We start from the raw sequence: 19,252 nt of genomic DNA, 5'->3' as shown, positions 1-19,252 counted from the left end.
TGACGTCAGGGCTGGGGCGGGGCTCGGCAGGACCGCCCATCGCGACTCCGCGGGGCCATGAGCTCCGCCCATAATGACGTCATGGAGGGGCGGGGCTAGGCGGCAGAGGCAGGACCACCCGGCTCTGCTCTTTCACCTGTCTCCCGAGCGAGGAAACTGAGGGAGGCGGCAACCTGGCCGCAGGGTGCCTGGCCCTCGGGTCAGGGCCTCCCCAGCCCTCACAGGCCCACCTCCCTGCTCTGAGACCTGCAGGCATCGCGGATCTCAGACTCACAGGCCGGCAGTCCTCCCTCCCCGGGTGCCATTTAAGGGTCTGAGAAAGAGAGTGTGGGCGTCTCACGTCCCAGGGGAGCGTCTTGTGTGCACTGGGGGAAACGCCACCTGAGAGATCGGGCCGGGCTCATCCTTGGTGTGGAAGAATCAGCTCCATCCCAGCCCCGGGTGCCCTCCTGCCCCCGCGGTGACCTTGTAGGAGGGCAGGCAACGCCCCGCCCACCATGGCCTCAGGGATGCGGCCCCACAGCCCGGATCCTTGGGTGCATCTTCGTGTTGCTCTCTGCCGCGGGACTTTGGCGCAGGGAGCGCAGGGACCACACGGCCCACACGGCCCACACAGTCAGATCTGCCTTTATTGACTGCCAAGCGGAAGCACTAAGGGCTCCAACATCTCTGGGTGGCCTCACGGGGGCTAGCATGGCCCCCCAGGGCTGCTGTGTGCACGGGGTGCCAGGACCGAGCGCTCCACTGGGAGCTGCCAGTGCAGAGAGGCCTGAGACACCCCAACACAGCGCTGGGCCCCAGCATGGGAGAAGCTGGATGCACCACTGGGCAGGGCCCTGGGCCCCAGCCGGGTCTCCCTGGTAGGCCAGGGAAGAGCCCTCAGGAGCTGCAGGAGCCAAGGTCACTGCGACAGGCCCACAGGGGCTACTGGCTTCAGGGCACATCAGAGCAGAGATCAGAGCAGAGATTGCTACCCATCTTGGTCAGACAGCCAGAGGGATGAGGAGTCCTGGGACAGTTTTGCAGAAGCCAGACTGGGGTCTTGATGCTGAAGTGAGGGCTCATCCTCCTGGAAGTAAACACAGTAAGGTGGGGGCGACCCCAGAGGGCTGACCCTGGGTTGGGGTTCTCTGGCCCTGGGCTGCAGGGCAGCCGGGAGAGAGCAGCCCACCTGCTTGGGGCCCTCAGAGCCGGCTTAGCCAAAGGGCACAGGGCAGGGCCGGCAGCTCACCGAGTCAGAGCCTGAGTCAGCGGGGGCGCACTGGAAGTCGGCGTATGCATCCTGGGGGCCCTCGAGCAGCTCCTCCTCGTACTCAGTCTGGTAGTCAGATTCGTCTGGGCAGAAAGGGGCTGTGTTGATCCTCTCCTGAGGGCAGGGGCCATGCCAGGCACCACTGGAGCTCAGAGCAGGACATGGCCACAGACTCCCACAGTGGCATGGGTCCTGTTGCACTGCCAACTAGGTCCAGAGGCTGCTAGAGGGAGCCTGGTGGCCAGGGTGGCTCATTCAATGTATCAAGGGTAAGGAATGGATGCTGCCACCACCGTCCTCAGTTGTGCAGAGACACATCCCAGGAATCCAACTCACCATCCACTGCAGCCACCTTGGCAGGCTCGATTCGTGACACAATCTCGGCAAGATCCGTGAAGGAGGCATTGGGGCAGGTAAGAGCCTGGAGGGCCAGGGTGGAGAAGACATCTGGCCAAAGCCACTACACCCCACGCCCTCAGGATCACAGGCCCTGGCTGCCCCGCCAGGACCCCAGCCCCACTCTCTTTGCCACCCTCTGTGGCCCTAGCCTGTTGAGGTACTGGAGCCCCTGGAGGGGGGTGGGTGCATGGAGGATGGGCAGAGTCCTGAGCAGACCCCCATCCAGACCACCATCCTCTCCCACCACAAGCACTACTAGGGTGGAGAGCCAGAGGGGGGCAAAGAGAGGGGATACCAGGGCAGAGGCCAGGAGACAGCCCCCCCAGGGCTGCTGCCCTGTCCTCTTCTTCTGGCTCCTGGGGGGGCATCTCTGCAGGCCTAAGCAGCTGAGGTGCTGCTGGCTGCAGGGAGCCCTGCACCTCCAGTGGGCAGAGGACAGGTCACAGGAGGGCCAGCCCTCACAGGACGGAGGAAGGGAGGAGCGGGCATCAGCTTGGGCACTCACATCGCAGGCCTTCATCCTGCTCGTCCCCTGCCGGTCCTGTAGCATCTTCTCCAGCACACCACTTCGACCCCAGATGTCAAACACCGTCCGCCCGTGCTGGTACCCCACTTCCTGCACACACACCGGGGACCCCGTGACCGGTGGCCAGAGCCCCCCTGCTGTGTCCTCAGAAGGGAGGGTGGGGGGCTGGGGAGGGCCCTGTGGCCCTGCGCCCCCAGCAACACTCACACAGATCTCATCGAATTTGCCAAAGTCCAGGGTGCGGTAGCGGTCAATGGGCGGGCGCAGGCACTCGCAGTAGTCGCTGCTCTTCACCATCTCCAGCTGCCGGACGCAGCACACATAGGCCAGGCGCGTCTGGATCTCCGCCATGTTCAACACCTGCCGCCATCACAGCTTGCTGAGCAATGCTCTCCGGTGCCCACACGGCCCATGGGCCCCATGAGAGCACAGCCACCTGTGTCTCGTGCCCTGGTCGCCTCCCTCCCCTCCCCACCCCCAAGAGAGACACAGCTCCACCAGGCCTGGGGGCAACGCAGGCACTCAGGAGGGGTCCTAAAATGTGTCCGGAGGAGCTGTGGAGCCTTTAGGCCTGTCCCCCTTCCCCAGAGCTGGTCCCAGCTGGGCAGGGATGGTGAGCGAGTGACAGCAGCTCCCTGGAAGGCACCCCCCCGCCCCCGCACCCAGGAGGCACTGCACTGCCCCTTCTCAGCGACACGGGCACAAGAGTGTGAGGGGGCTGCAAGAAGCTGCAGAGGAGCACCGCTGCCTGGGCATTGCACAGGGGTGTGCCCCACCTTGACTTTCGTGGCCAAGGGGTTCCAGCGCTTCCACAGCAGCCACCACCCAGACAGTGCATCGCCATAGTTGGTCAGGTCCACCTCGTCCTGGCTGCCCACGTCAATGGCAATCACAACCTTTGCCCCCATCGACCTGGCCACATCCGCTGGGGAGGAGGCAGCCCTGGTCACCAGCTGGGACAGGTAACCAGAGTCCCAGGTGGGAGCAGAGCTAGGGGTATGGGGGCAGAGCTGGGGGAATGGGGCAGAGCAAGGCAGATGGGGACAGAGCCTGCCCAAGAGGCTCTGACCGACAGGGTCTCCTCTCCATGTCACACCAGGGCCTATAGAGGTGGGAAGCTGAGTGTACAGAACTGTCCAACAGGTGACAGGTGCGCCCAAGGGAGGGGCCTCCCCAGACAGCAAACCCAACACCTGCAGGCTGTTAGTTCTGACTGTGGGCACAGACTGGACGTAATTGCTCCCAGATCTGCTACTTGGCCCTTGTTCTGAGCGCTGCTGAGCTGACAAACACAGCCATATGCTGGGAGCACACAGTGCCCGAGCATGTGCGCGGGCGTGCATCTGTGTGTGTGCATGTTCTCTGTGCTCCGTGCAAGCCTGTCATTTCCCCTTGGCACACTCTGAGGAAAACGTGTACCACTGGCCTTCCCAGGAGTGGAGGTGGCTGAGGCAGGGGCCAGGGCGGTCCCTCCCCACTCACTGCAGTACCTGGGAGGTTGTTGATGTAGCCACCGTCCATCAGCAGGTGTCCATCTTTGGGGTCGCAGAGGGGGGGCATGTACCCTGACAGGGACATGCTTGCACGCACATACCTCCACAGGGAGCCTAAAAGGAAGTCGAGAGGGGTCAGGGGGAATGGTTGCTGGACCCAGCCAAGGGGCAGGAGAGGAGCCTTTTGCCACCCACGGTGGGTGCCTGCTGTGGACCCTTGGCTCAGAGCCTCGCCTGTGTGGGGTAATGAATGAAGCCTGCATGTCTGCCCTCTGGTGGAGGGCACCAGGTCTGGGCAGATGGACACACTCCTGAACATCACCCTCCCTGAGGGAGGCTCTCTATGGACAGAGCACAGGAGGGACCGGAGGCCCAAGGAAGGCCAGGCTTGCTCTGCGATCTCAACACATTCCAATGTGCCAGGCTCCAAGCTGATGTGTGCCACAGCCTTCAGCCAACATGCCCCGTGCTCACCCTCTGAGGGGACACAACCAGCAGCTCCCAAAACACTCTGCCTGAGAAAGGGCCCTCAGCTGCCCACCCAGGGATTCACTGTGCCCATCCTAGTAGTGCCACCAGCTGCCTATGCTAACCACAAGCACCATGACCTGAGCGTGCCCTTCATCTGCACCCACGATCTGAGTGTGCCCTTTGTCTGCACCCACATCCTGACTGTGCCCTTCATCTGCATGCACATCCTGAGTATGCCGTTTGTCTACACCCATGTCCTATGTGTGCCTTTCATCTGCACCCATGTCCTGAGTGTGCCCTTCGTCTGCACCCACGACCTGAGTGTGCTGTTTGTCTGCACGCACGTCCTGAGTGTGCCCTTCGTCTGCACCCACATCCTGAGTGTGTCCTTCATCTGCACCCACGACCTGAGTGTGCCGTTCATCTGCACCCACAACGTGAGTGTGCCCTTCGTCTGCACCCATGTCCTGAGGGTGCCTTTCATTCTAGTCCTCTCCCCACTCAGTTCACATGGTCGTCTCCACCTCTTTTTGTGCCCTGCTGGCCTATGGGGTCTCCAGGCTCCAGGCTATGTCCCCATACCCCCATCCTCATGCCCATGGCAGGGTCACGTCCGTGTTCGGTCTCCCTGAGCCTCTGGCCTCCTTTGGGTGATCTGAAGCTTCCCCAGGCTCATGGAGCCACCAGGCTCTCTTCCTGCCCTTGCCTCAAACTGGTGCTTCAAAGCCCTCCCCTGGAGCCACCCTGCCCTGAGTGGGCTATGCCCTGTGCATGCATGGCCCCATGTCAAGGGAGCCCCGCATCCCAGGAGGAGGCTCTCACCATCTGTGTGGACCCGCATGGCCGAGGCAGTGATGTCTGTGGTGATGGTGAAGTAGGGGATCCACAGGTCCTGTGACGGGAGGCAGGGCTCAGTGGGGCTATCCTGCCCTGCTGCCAGCCCCCAACCCTGAGAGCCTAGGGGGTGCAGGGATGAGGAAGGAGCCAAGCATCCAGTCACAGGCCATGCTGGGGCTCCCCGGGGTGGTCCCTGCCCAGCGGGGACACCTCGATCTGCCGGTCCTTGAAGACGCTACAGATGCTGTTGTTGAAGCCGGCTCCCGAGAACATGGAGGTGATGGGGTAGGTCAGGTCCAGCATGGTCCTCACCACAGACGTCATACCCTGAGTGGGCAGGGCACACATGAGGTCCCTGGAGAGGAGGAAGGGCTCACGCCCCCACCTGCAGGCACAGACAGAGCACCACCGCGAACACAACAAGGGCATCGGGAAGTATCCTGTGGGTGGGGCAGCACCCTGCAGGGATCTCTGGGGGAGCAAATGCTGTGGCCTGGGTGGCAGGACCTGGAATTCCCACAGGGACACCCACTGGCCCCCAGCAGGCCTGGCCAGCCTAGTCCTGCTGCCTGCTCAGCGAGGAGAGCGCAAGGTGAGGCTGGGACAAGGCCTAGTCCAGGACCAGCACCGGGTGGGCGAGTGGCAAAGAGGACCGCTGTCTTGGCCCGCTGAGGTCCCTGAGAGCAACGATACCCACGAAGATTTCTTAGGAGGGGAAGCTGCCCCACCCTGGCATGCTCGGGGTTGGCCCTCATGCTCCATCACGGTGGACACTCTGTCAGGGTCCTGGGGAGCAGCGGCTCTGCAGAGGGCCCCACTCTCTCTCTGGTGGGACCAGGTCCGTCCTTCCTCAATGAGGACGGAGGCCAGTTAGCCCTGCGAGGAGCAGGACCTGTGACTGGGCGGGCAGCGCTGGCCTTCCCCAGGGCATCGTCCAGGAATGCCCGGGCTCAGGGCCACCTCACTCCTTAGGGGTCAGGGATGGAGAGAAAGGGTCCTCCCTGCCTCTGTGTGGACAGAAGCTGGGATGGAAAAGCCCGGAGCATGGGCTGAACATGGGGTGGGCCCCCAGCTGGGGGTGAGTTCCCCTCCCTCTATGGGCTCTCACTGACATGAAAATCCTGCTTTGGAAGGAGCAGAGGGAACACACATGCTCCTGGAGGACAAGGACCCAGGCCAGCATGGGACATCCCCAGGGCCCTCCACAGTCAGCAAGGCCCTCACTCCAGAGGAATCCCCTGCCCAGCACCAGAGGGGTTCAGAGCAGAGCTGAGCCTGGTGGCCCCCACAACCACCCTATCCCCTCAGCTTGGCAGGGGGCACAGGCCCGTGCAGACAGGCAGAGCCAGAATTCCATCCTGTCTGCCATGCAGGGTGGCCACCGGTGGGCTCCCACAGTTCAGCTTTGGGGCATCAGGCCTAAGCTCCCTGACCGTTGCCACACCTGCACCATACTGGCAGGGGTCGGGAAGGAGGCAGCCAGCCGGCCTCTGACCAGGCCCTCGGTGGGCCTAGAACACACTGTCCCCTGAAGCCACTGTTCTCAAAGGCTGTCCTTAGTGACTTGTGCTGCACAGCCTCTGGGCCCCTCCTTGGAGCAACCCACTGAGGGGTGACCGGGGCGGGGCATCTCAGGGAAGGCATCGTCTCTGGAGCAGTGTCCTCGGGACCACGTGGACAGAGCAGACAGCCTGCCCTGACAGCTTCTACCACAGAGAACAACAAATTTCCTTTTCTTTTTAAAAGGAGAATGCAGACGCTTTCGATGTCACTCAGGGTTTCAGCCCGGGCTCCACTCTATTCCACGAAAACAAGCAGGAGAGCCCTGGGAAAGGCAGACAGCCTACATGCTCCGCTCCGTCCATGGGAGTGGTCCAGACGCAGCTTCTCAGACTCTGGATCTGTCTGCTGGCCTTCATTCATCACAGGGCCAACTGTGTTAATTATACAGATGGTCCTCGACTCGACGGCTCCGCTCGTGATCTTCTGCCTTTACGAGGATATGCGAACGGGATACGCATTCGGTAGAAACTGTGCTTCCGAGTTTGCATTTTGATCTCTTCCTGGGCCAGCAATGTGCAGTGCAATCCTCCCTCATGATGCGGGGCAGCAGTGGGGAGCACAGCTCCTGTCAGCCCTGATCACGAGGGGGAACAGCCGAGACCCTGACAGCCACACTGGACCCAGACAGCCACTCTGCTTCGCTTTCAGGACAGGATTCAGTACATTACATGGGACAGCCAACACTTTATTATAAGACAGGCATTGTGTGAGACAATTGTGCCCAACTGTAAGCTAACGTGAGTGTTCTGAGCACAGTTAAAGTAAGCCAGGCTAAGCCATGATACTTGATAGGTTGGGTGTATTAAATGCACTTTTGACGTATGATAGTTTCAACTTACAATGGGTTTATCGGGACATCACCCCCTCATAAGTGAGGAAGACCTATATTTTCTTACTTTCCATAGTCCTGATTTTCTGGCATTTGGGGTCTTACAGACCGGGGACACACCGCGCTCCCAGGGCTAGCCAGTGCTTAGAGTCAGCAGAGGGCCTTGCCCCTGGGCGTGTCTTTCATGCAGACCAACCAATCCAGAGACCACAGCCCCGACCACCTCCTCTATCAAACTCACACCAAGCCACTATTCCCCTGCCTAAATCGACCCGGGGCCAGGTACCAGGCAACTGGGGACAGCCCCTATGCTCCAAGCCCGCAGGAATTATTCACACGACCAATCTTAAACTGTGTACCTGCCCTGCCTTGCACTTCCCGCAGAAACCCCAATGAAGTCTCTGGCCTAGGCCTTCCCCTCGCCCCCTCTGCCTCCTGCCCCGCACTGGTACTCCCCTGGGGTACCTAGGGGGTGGGCAGGGCCTCTCATTTCTGGGGGAACTATGGATAACAGGAAAGTTTTCTTTCAGTGGCGCTGACCTCTCTGTGTTGCCCTCACTTTTATGAATTAAGACCAGGCACCAACCAGAGCCAGCCCCCCAACACTGATGTTCCTACTTCCTTTGTGCTCCTCCACTCCTCAAGTCACGTTCTGAGGCCAGAGCCCTGCAGAGCTGTGTGCAGGAGCTAGCAGTCCCAATGCCCTCCTGCCCCCACGGCACCACAGGGACCTGGCAGTGCACATGAGAGGGCGGAGGCCCCTTACCTCGGCCCACTGCTTGGCCCGGATCCGCATCTGGCTGCAGCTCCGCTCCTCAGAGTACAGGGCACCCATGAAGGCCCCAATGGACGTCCCTCCGACCATGTCCACGGGGATACCGCACTCCACCAGGGCCCGGATGATGCCCACCTGGGCACAGCCTCTACACCAACCAGGAGCACAGAGCAGGAAGTGAGCACTGCCCCCAGGACCAGCACCTGCTGTGCCGCAGCAGAGATGGCCGTCATGTTCCACCCACTCCCTCCTCAGTGCCTGACTCTTGGACGAGTCAGAGAAAATAGGGCGAGGACACTGACTTCGAGAGGGACTGCGGACACTGTTTAGATGTCAGCACTTGGCCTCCTCTACCCACCGGGGTCTGAGAGGCTGTGAAGCTGAACAGGCTTTGGATGGACTCAGGAGGGGTGGGGGAGATGAGTCAAGGCCACTGGAAAGCGGGGTCCTGGTGAATGCCCTAAGGCAGTGACCCAGGCATCAGGGTGGGCGGGACACAGATGAGCCCCCCAGGGACAAGAGAGCCAGCATCTGACTGGAGTGACACTCTGAGCCTCAAACTACTGCTTCCATTTTTCATGTGATGTCTACCTCTCAACCAAAAACTACCAATCACATGAGGAGAAAATACCATGTAACCACAAGCCTGGAGAAAAGACAGACAATAGAAGTGGACCCAGAGGGAGCCAGACAACAGAGACGTCAGAGGCAGGCTTTAAAATGACTGTGCATAAAAAGTTCAAGGAGCCAAAAGATGAAAGCAGCCTGAGTGCCCCTCGACGGATGACTGAGTAAACAAAGAGCAGCAGACACACATGCAGGAATGCTGTGCAGCCTCGAGAGGAAGGGAATCCAGACACGTGCCACAACATGGATGATTCCTGAGGACACTGTGTGAAGTGAAATGAGGCAGTCACAAAAGGACAAATACTGCAGGATTCCACTCACATGAGGGACCTGGAGAAAGTGGAAGGTGGGTGCCAGGGCTGGGGCTGGGAGGTTATGGCTTCATGGGTATGCAGTTTCAGTGTGGGAAGATGAAAAAGTTCTGGAAATGAATAGTAGTGATGTTTTCAAAACACTGTAAATATACTCAATGCCACTAAAAGGCATACTCACAAATAGTTAAAATGGTGACTTTTCTAGTATGTATATTTTAACACAATACAAAATATATAATATCACCACAAAAAGTTTAAATGTGCACTCAGGGATAAGCCTAAAAGAAAAAGTTCAAGAAATTAAAGACAAAACTGATAATTTTGGTATAGAATTGGAAACTATAAAACAGAACCAACTGGGAACTTTAGAAGTGAGAAACAATAATTGAAATGAAGTACTCAATGAATGGGCTTAAAGCAGACTACATACAGCCAAAGATAGAAATGGTAAAATAAAGATAGGTCAGAAGGAAATAGTCATTGAATCATAGAACATCAAAAGGATGGAATATGTAAAATAATATTCTTTAAAAAATATGTAAAAGAGGGGCTGGCCTTGTCGCATAGTGGTTAGGTTCACGTGCTCCCTTCAATGGCCCAGGGTCCACAGGTTCAGATCCCAGGCATAGTCCTACATACCACTTGTCAAGCCATGCTGTGGCGACGTCCCACATACAACGTAGAGGAAGATGGGCACAGATGTCAGCTCAGGGACAATCTTCCTCAGACAAAAAGAGGAAGACTGGCAACAGATGTTAGCTCAGGGCGAGTCTTCCTTACACACCAAAAAAACAACATAAAAGAGTTTAGAAAACATATGGGAGCTGGTGAAGCGGTCTGACCCACATATAATTGGAGCCCAGAAAGAGATGAAACAGAAGTAATATCTGAAGAGATGATAGTTTGGAGTTTTTTAGAACTGATAATTGACATCAGGCCTTAGATTCAAGAAGCATTATAAACTCTAAGCATAATTCAAAAGAAAACCATGCCTACATTGTTGAAAACCCAAGACAGAAAAAACCTTTAAACCGGCCTGAGAACAAAAAGATCTATCACTTCAAAGGTGCAGCACAGACACAGCTGCCTCCCCATCCCCTGTGGTCACGGCAGAGGCCACAGACTTACCAGTGGGCCCTTCACAGATAATGTCTGCTGGCCCATAAGTTAGAAAAAGAAGAAAAACTTGAATCAAAGAGAATAAAATTAAGAGCAGAAATTAACAAACCAGAAAAGAAACATATAATAGGATTCAAAGAGCTAAACGTTGGTGGTTTCAAAGGACTAATTCAATTGATACCTGCTGGTAAGACTGATCAAGAAAAGGGAAAAGAGAGAGACGGTATCAATAACTAACATTGGCAATGAAAAAGAGAACATCTGTACAGATACTCCAGTTAAAAAGGTAAGAAGCTGTGTGAACTTCATGCCATTGGTAGGAAGATGCAGATGAAATGGACACATTCCTAGAACACACAAGAAATAGAAAATCTGAATAGTATTATAACTACCTAAATGACTGAATTTTTAATTTTTAAATGCTCACAAAGAAAATTTCATGCCCAGACAGTTTTACTAGTGAATTCTGCTAAAGATACAAGGAATAATAACACAAATTTTACATAAAATTTTCCAGAGAACAGGAAAAGGAGCAGCACTTCCCAACTTGATTTTGAAGCCAGAAAACCAACCTGCATGCACTTCAAAGGACAAGTGCAGTCCATTCTCACTCAGATTCAAAGGGAACCCAGCAACACACCACAAGCAATGAGTCTATCCCAAGAATTCACGTTAGTTTTTATTTAAAAATCAATCAATGCAATTCACCACATTAATAGACTAAAGGGGAAAAATTACATTCATCTCAACAGATCCACAAAAACAACCATTCAGGGTAAAAACTCAGTGAACTAAGAATAGCTGGAAACCTCCTCAGTCTGATTAAGGGCATCTACAGAAACCGACAGCTGAAATCAAGCTCAATGATGAAACTGAGTGCTTTTCCTCAACTCCGGGGACAGACAGGGTGTCTACACTCCCCACTTGTATTCACCCTCGTACTGGAATCTCTAACTGGTGCAATAAGGCAAAAAAAAGAAACAAAAGGCATACATATATATTTTGGGAAGAAAAAAAAATATTGTCTTTATTCTCAGAAGACATAACTGTATATAGAGAAAATCCAAAAATAATCTACACAAAAGCTCCTAGATTAAGTGAATTTAGCAAGGTTGTAGGACATTAGATCAATTTACCAATATCAATTGTATTACTATATATTGGCAACAAATAATTTGAAAGTGAAATTTTAAAAATACCATTTACAGGGCTGGCCCCGTGGCCGAGTGGTTAAGTTCACCCGCTCCGCTGCAGGCGGCCCAGTGTTTCGTTGGTTCGAATCCTGGGCGTGGACATGGCACTGCTCATCAAACCACGCTGAGGCAGCGTCCCACATGTCACAACTAGAAGGACCCACAACGAAGAATGTACAACTATGTACTAGGGGGCTTTGGGGAGAAAAAGGAAAAAATAAAATCTTTAAAAAAAGAGAGAGAGAAATAAAAAATAAATAAAATAAAATAAATAAAAATACCATTTACAATAGCAAAAAAATCCCATAAAATACTTAGCTGATTCTCAAATTTACAGGAAAATGCAAAGGACCTAGAATAGCCAAAACAATTTTGAAAAAAAACAATTGAAGGAATTACACCGCCTGAGGTCGAGATTCACCGTAAAGCTACAGCAACTGAGACAATGAGGTGGTGTCGCCAAGGGGAGAACACCCACCTCAGTGGAACATGACACAGCCCAGACGCAGACTCAAACCTGGAGAGCGATTTGGTGTTTGACACTGATGCCACAGCCACACAATAGGGAAGGAAATTCTGCCACAAATGGTGTGGACCAACAAGATAACCATGTGGGAAAACAGAGCCTCTAGTCTCACTCACACCATTCACAAACACGCTGGAGGTGGGTCCTAACCCTAAATGTGCAGCTGGAATCATAAAGCTTCTGAAGAAAATATAGACTACCTTTTTGTGACCCTGGGATAGGCAAGAGCTCTCAGAACACCAGAAATAACAACCATAAACGAACTGGAAAATCACACTTCATCAAAATTAAAAGCTGTTTATTGAAAAATGCCATTAAGAAAATGAAAAGTCCAAGATTGAGAAACAATATTAGTAATAAATATATCTGGCAAAAGCCATGTATTCAGACTATATAAGTAACTCTTCTCACTCAACAATAAAAGACAAACTACCTGTTAAACAGGAGTAAAGAATGTAAGCGGCACTTTATGAAAGAAGACACACAAATGGCCAGCAAGCGCATGAGATCACTAGTCCTCAGCGAGGTGCAAATTAGAACCACAATGAGGCGCCACTGCACATCCAGCAGAACGGCTACAATTCACAATCCTGACAATACCAAGGGCTGACAAAATGTAAGCAGCCTGGACTCTCAAACATTGCCAGTGGGGGTGTAAAATGGTACAACGACCTCACACCCAGTAATTCCACTCCTACATACTTGCCCAAGAGGAAAGAAAACAAGCGTCCACAGAAAAGATTTGTGCAAGAATGGTTATAGCAGTTTGTTCATAATACCCCAGACCAGAAAATGACCCAGATGTCCATTGACAGGAGCAGGGATACGCAAGCGTGGTAGATGACATAACAGCACTCTGCACACCGCTGATGTGCTCAGAGCACACAGACAGCCTCACACACATTGTGCAGCATGAGCAAAGTCAGACACGAGCCAGCACAGAGCAGAAAACCTAGGGAAGCAAGCAAAAACCTACATTAACATTCTCAGAGAAGTTCAACATTCACTAGTGCAGCTGAGAGAGAACACTATGAAAAAGGCACTTAGACGTTAGAAACATGTTAGCAGAAAAGATCAATTAGAAGACATATTTGAGAAAAACCACCCAGGAAGTAGAACGAAAAGACAGAGATGGAAAGTATGGGACAGAAGGGATAGGAGAATCAGAGGATTCGTCCAAGACACCTGGTCTCCAACCATCAGAGCTCCAGGAAGGGAGAACAAAGAGGGCAAACACTGCACCATGCCTGCGAAGCTGATGTTCATGGATTTCCAAAAGTGAAGTGCCCTCTGGGAGTCCACCTGGTACACTGGGTGAAAAAGCACAACCCCCAGGCAGAGCATCAGCACTTTCAGAATAACGAGAATTAAGAGACTCTCCTACAAGCTTCCAGAGGGAAAACAGGCCTCATGAATAAAAATGGCATTGAACTTCTCAACAGCAATACTGGAAGCTAAAGAGACAATGGAACCACGCTTTAAGGATTCTCAGGGAAGATTATTTCCACCTAGAATTCCATACTCAAACCATCATCCAAACATGACAGCAGAATGGGGACATTTTCTGCTGTGCATAGTCTTAAAACTTTTACTTCCCATGCATCTTCTCCTAAGGAAATCTCTAGAGTATGAACTCTACCAAAATCCGGAACAGATCAAGAAAGAGGAAGACAGGAAATCCAGGAAATGGAGTTGAACACAGGAGAGAGACAAAGGCAGTTCTCAGGATGATGGTGAAGGGAAATTCCAGGGCCACATATCAGCAGAGCTAGAAGGAGGTGGGAATGCGGATCCCAAGCAAAGTTAAGCTGAGACGTCCCGGTGTGTCTGAGGACGTGGAGAGGAGCTAATGCTTCCAGCAGAGTCTGGAGATGACTCAACGATACCCAGAAAACCAAGCAAATGGCAACTGCAACAATTATTAACTCCAAGAAAAGAAATACAGTCACACAGTACAGTAGGAGACAGCTCAGCTCTGAAAAAGACCCACATTGACACCATAATATAAACAGTGGTACTGTCTTGACCCATGAGAGAACCATACTGGGACTATGAGTGCTAAGGAGGGGGACAGATAGACAGACAGGAAACAGAGAGAGAGATGGATGATACATAGATGACTGATAGATGGATGATACATAGATAATAGATGGATGATAGATGAGAGACAGATGATGCATAGATGATAGATGGATGATGCAGAGATGGCAGATGATGGATGACAGATGGATGATGTATAGATGATAGATGACGGATGATAGATGGATGATGCAGAGATGACAAATGATGGATGACAGATGGATGATGTAGAGATGATAGATGACGGATGACAGATCAATGATGCATAGACGATAGATGATGGATGATAGATGGATGATGCAGAGATGACAAATGATGGATGACAGATGGATGATGTATAGATGATAGATGATGGATGACAGATGGATGACGCAGAGATGATAGATGATGGATGACAGATGGATGATGCCTAGACAATAGATGATGGATGACAGAAGGATGATGCACAGATGATAGATGATGGATGACATATCGATGCATAGATGATAGATGATGGATGATAGAAGGATGATGCATAGATAGATGATGGATGACAGATCGATGATGCATAGATGATAGATGATGGATGATATATGGATGATGCAGAGATGATGGATGATGGATGGATGATGCATAGATGATAGATGATGGGTGATAGATGGATGATGCCTAGACGATAGATGATGATGACAGATGGATGATGTATGGATGATAGATGGATGATGCAGAGATGATAGATGGTGGATGCAGATGGATGATCTATGGATGAGAGATGGATGATGATAGACGATAGATGATGGATACAAATGGATGATATATAGATGATAGATGGATGATGCAGGGATGACAGATGATGGATGATAGATGGATGATGTATAGATGATAGATGATGGATGACATAGAAATGATAGATGGATGATGCATAGATGATAGATGATAGATGATAGATGGATGATGTAGAGATGATAGATGATGGATGACAGATGGATGATGCAGAGATGATAGATGATGGATGACAGATGGATGATGCCTAGACGATAGATGATGGATGACAGAAGGATAATGCATAGATGATAGATGATGGATGACAGATCGATGATGCATAGATGATAGATGATGGATGATATATGGATGATGCAGAGATGATGGATGATAGATGGATGATGCCTAGACGATAGATGATGATGACAGATGGATGATGTATGGATGATAGATGGATGACGCAGAGATGATAGATGGTGGATGCAGATGGATGATCTACGGATGAGAGATGGATGATGATAGATGATAGATGATGGATACAAATGGATGATATATAGATGATATATGGATGATGCAGGGATGACAGATGATGGAAGACAGATGGATGATGTATAGATGATAGATGATGGATGACACAGAAATGATAGATGGATGATGCATAGATGATAGATGATGGATGACAGATGGATGATGCAGAGATGACAGATGATGGATGACAGATGGATGATGTATAGATGATGGATGACACAGAAATGATAGATGGATGATGCATAGATGATAGATGATGGATGACAGATGGATGATGCAGAGATGACAGATGATGGATGACAGATGGATGACGCATGGATGACAGATGGTTGATTGACAGATGATGGATGACAGATGGATGATGTAGAGATGACAGATGGATGATAGATGATAGAGATAGACAGATAGAGATAGACAGACAGACTCTGACTTTGTGTACATGGGAGGAGGTCAGGAACTCAATAATCTAAAACTGAAAAAAAAAGTAGTAGAATAGGAATGTTATGCTAATTAGTAATGTAGATAAGCAGAAAACTGATAAAAACCTAGAAGTGATTATGTCTGGAATCCCTCTGGATTTGGTGACAGGGCAGGATGGGCAGAGGACTGCTATTTTGTGTTATACAAATACCACATGGCCTTAGAAAATAGCCATATGGCCTTTCAATTAAGTATTTTTTCATTAAAAATGCTGCTGATGGGGCCATCCTGGCCTAAAAACCAGGTCCAAGTCTGGGCCATCTGCTCTGGGCCACCTCCCTGCCCTAGCCCCGTGGAATGCAGCCTAGGTCCTCCCCTCAGCCCAGCAACCTTGGGCAACTCTTCTGAAAGTGTGGCATGGCACTAGATGATGCTCTGGAGTTCTAAGACAGACGAGCACAGCAGTCATCCAGGCCAAGCCGAATTCAACGGTGACAGAACCAGCCTGTGCAGAGCCATCCCACGCAGTTCTGGGCCTGCTGCCTGCAGGCGGTGGAAGCAGAGCCAAGGGCAGTACACGGCTCTCTCGCCATGCAGCCCTGGGCCCCAGGTCCATGGCACTTTGGCTCAGCCCCAGGAGCCTGGCAGCAACACTTCTGTCCTGTTTTAGGCAGTACTGTGTGCTGTGAAGGAGCACAGAGTGAGGAGGGGGTGGTCTCCACCCACCTTCCTGTCTGTAGGGTCACAGACCAAGGCTTCAAGCTTCAGAGTCTGCAATGTCAGGGAGCAAGGGGAGTGAATCCAGTCAGCAGTGCAGTTATGGGGCTCCTTTGCATCATTTTTTAGATCCTTTCTAAAGAAGAGGGTCTGAGTCCTCTTTGGCCTCAAAGCTAGACTACATCTCTCTGACTAATGAGCCAAGGGTAAAAACGGGCCGAGTGTGACCCAGGTCTGACTCCAGAGGCAGGATCTCTCTGCAGAGCGGCTCCCAACATGGTGGCTCCGAGGGGGCTTCTGTCCTTCTGGGCCCCTCCCTCCATCAGTTCCCTTTGAAAGGGATGTCCCTGGGCCACAGAAGGTGCTGAGCTAGGCTCCTTCTGCTGGGCACTGGAGAGAGATGGCCAACACCGTCGGCAGGGCCAGGACTCGGGACACAGAGCACTTAGGAGGCCCTGCTACAATGCGGAAGCAGCAGCACGTGCCAGCTGGCCCAGGGACCACCCTGAGCGCCTCACTCGGCCAGCAGTGCTGATGTCCACCATGGCAAGGGGCACAAGGGACTCCACCCCACAGGGCACCCCCAGCCCCGAACCCAGGCTAGCAGCACAGATGTTGCAGGAGGCACTGCTCAGTCCTCCACGTGCCATCTGGGTCACCAGAAGACCCTGGCCTCATCATACCTCCTGAGGTCCCTGGGTTCCATTTCTGCTCCAAGTGTATATTTCTCTTTAAATAAGTTCAGGAGAAGGATGGCAAGTGTCAGAATGACAACTCAGGGAAGAAGTCATTTGGGTTACAAGTCCTGTAGGGAACTCACCAGCCCAAAGAACTAAGGAATGCTTCACGAGGTTTGTGAGCAGATCAGATCATTACTGTATAAAGCAGATGTTAAATGGAAAGAAACTCACCCAGAGCCCAATGGAAAGACTGGCAAAGGGTAAGAACAGTTTTCAGAAGAGGAGACGCGAATAACTAGCAGGCAGACAGACATGTCGAGCAAAGACAATCACAAGATACAATGTTCCTCTACCGCATCGCAACAATCAAAACTGGGGGCAGTTGCTGGAGTGCCAGCAGGGACAGCCTGTGGGAAGCACCACTTGGCAACATGCACTGAGGTGCTGGAAAATGCCTGGTGGTGTACTGTGCTCATCTGTGAGGACTGCCTCAGAGGGTGAGCTCGACCTCTTCATTAGCATATGCGTGGCATCATTCACACGCACCACACGCACCACACACACTCACATACACACACACACACACACACACACACACACACACACACACGCATGGGAAGGGGGCAGGAACTCACCTTGCTCCCCCTCCTCCAAGCACCAAGGCGATGGCATTGCCGGTCAACACCCGTGCCAGGCGAGAGAAGTCCGAGTGCCGGTCTGGGGGCCTCTGGAAGACCCGCTCGTACATCTCCACCTGAGAGAGGGGCCAGTAGATGGAGGGCTGGCCCGTGTTCCCATGCATCCTGACCTGAGCAGGCTGGTTTTCTCTGCTCCTGACTCAAAGCTCTCTCTAGCACACAGTGCGATCTGTCTGACACCGACTCTGGCAGCACCTTGGTGCCCAGAATCTCCTGGGAGGAGGCTCTCAAAGGGCACATGGGTGAGTGGGCAGTGCAGGTGGCTGGGCCACATATCCATGGGCCTGGCAGGAGACACAGAGCCCCCAAGAGCTGTCCCCAAAGAGACACCAAGCCTAAACTCCAGCTGAAACCCCGCCAGCCCCAAGGCGGAGGGTGCTCCAGGGCATGGTTTCCTGGGCACAGATGCAGCTGTCAGGATGCTGTCCATTGAGTTGTGGGACCAGGTGGGCTGCAGCATGGGCAGCCTCTGCACTCCTCCCACCCGCCCCAGGCTCCTAGGGCTGAGGACACCCTAAAGAAGAGGTGCCTCAGAATGTGTGCACACTTCTGCAAGAAGGAGGAGGCGGTGCTGACCCAATGTCACCGGGGTCCTCTGAGGCCCCAGCTGAATGTGAGAATCTCGGGCCCATCCCTGACCCCTCGCCAGGCCCATATTTCCGAGGTTCTGGCCCTCAGTGGCCCAGCTGTGCCTGTGCCTCCACTATGCTGGGCCCCGCCTCTCTGGGGGGCCTGTCACCATGCTGTGGCCACAAGAATCCCAAAGATCAAGCTCAAGCAAACATGAGCTCACAATCACAGTTGACAAACCCACTAAGAGGCCAGCCACCCATCAGAGCTTCAACGAGTGCAGACGACGGAGAGCCAGATAGAGAACATGAAGGAAATAACTATGCAATCGCAAAGCAAGTCAGGAGAGGGCTGTGGCCCAGAGGCCGGAGTTCCCCCCAGTGGCCCTGCCTGCGCCCAGGCCTCACCAGCTTGGGCATGCTCCTCCTCGAGAAAACGCGGCGGGGACAGCAGAGGTGCAGGTGGCCAGAGCACCAGCTCCGCATGTTGAGCCACTCCACGGTGCGAGAAGGTGCTGGCCCCTCCTCCCGGTGCAGCAGGATCAGCTGCTTCTGGGCACGCACGGCTGTGCTCTCCAGCATCCTCTCCAGCTGAGGGAGGGCAGAGCGTGTGTGTCAGGTGACCCAGATGACCCTGAGGACTTGGGCAGGGCAGAGCTGAAGGCCAGGATGGGGCTGGCTACAGAGCTCCCATGCTGGATGCAGCCTCCCAGACCAGCCCCACATAGGCCAGGAGGGTCCGAGGGCAGGGCCTTGGTGGGCGAAGCCCTGGTTCTGTAAACTAGTTTGACTGGCGTGCTCTGCCCTTTGGCTGTCGAAGCCGTTGACCTAGGGGTCTGCCCGGCTGTGTGCCTGCCGTGTGCTGGGCTAGGCAAGCGTGGCTGTGAGGCAGCTAC

The 19,252-nt window shown here is 53.0% G+C and overlaps 1 protein-coding gene across 9 annotated transcripts in view; it reads right to left on the bottom strand.

Annotated features, from left to right (window-relative positions):
- Positions 1-611: 611 nt before the first annotated feature.
- The window catches only part of PNPLA7 (patatin like phospholipase domain containing 7), an 88,168-nt gene continuing 69,527 nt past the window's right edge, over positions 612-19,252 (bottom strand). For all 9 annotated transcript variants that reach the window (XM_070518274.1, XM_070518275.1, XM_070518277.1 and 6 more), the window contains 12 exons: positions 18,765-18,947; positions 17,725-17,843; positions 8,137-8,293; positions 5,189-5,305; positions 4,964-5,033; positions 3,668-3,784; positions 2,954-3,102; positions 2,385-2,537; positions 2,157-2,267; positions 1,589-1,673; positions 1,232-1,335; positions 612-1,069 (listed from right to left, as the gene is read on the bottom strand). In XM_070518274.1, the coding sequence (XP_070374375.1) occupies positions 971-1,069; positions 1,232-1,335; positions 1,589-1,673; positions 2,157-2,267; positions 2,385-2,537; positions 2,954-3,102; positions 3,668-3,784; positions 4,964-5,033; positions 5,189-5,305; positions 8,137-8,293; positions 17,725-17,843; positions 18,765-18,947 (1,464 nt within the window). In that variant the 3' untranslated portion in view covers positions 612-970. The remainder of the gene's footprint in view (positions 1,070-1,231; positions 1,336-1,588; positions 1,674-2,156; positions 2,268-2,384; positions 2,538-2,953; positions 3,103-3,667; positions 3,785-4,963; positions 5,034-5,188; positions 5,306-8,136; positions 8,294-17,724; positions 17,844-18,764; positions 18,948-19,252) is intronic.

Source organism: Equus asinus, chromosome 10 (genome assembly GCF_041296235.1).
Source record: "Equus asinus isolate D_3611 breed Donkey chromosome 10, EquAss-T2T_v2, whole genome shotgun sequence".
NCBI lineage: Eukaryota > Metazoa > Chordata > Mammalia > Perissodactyla > Equidae > Equus > Equus asinus.
This window is presented reverse-complemented; position numbering and strand designations above follow the sequence as displayed.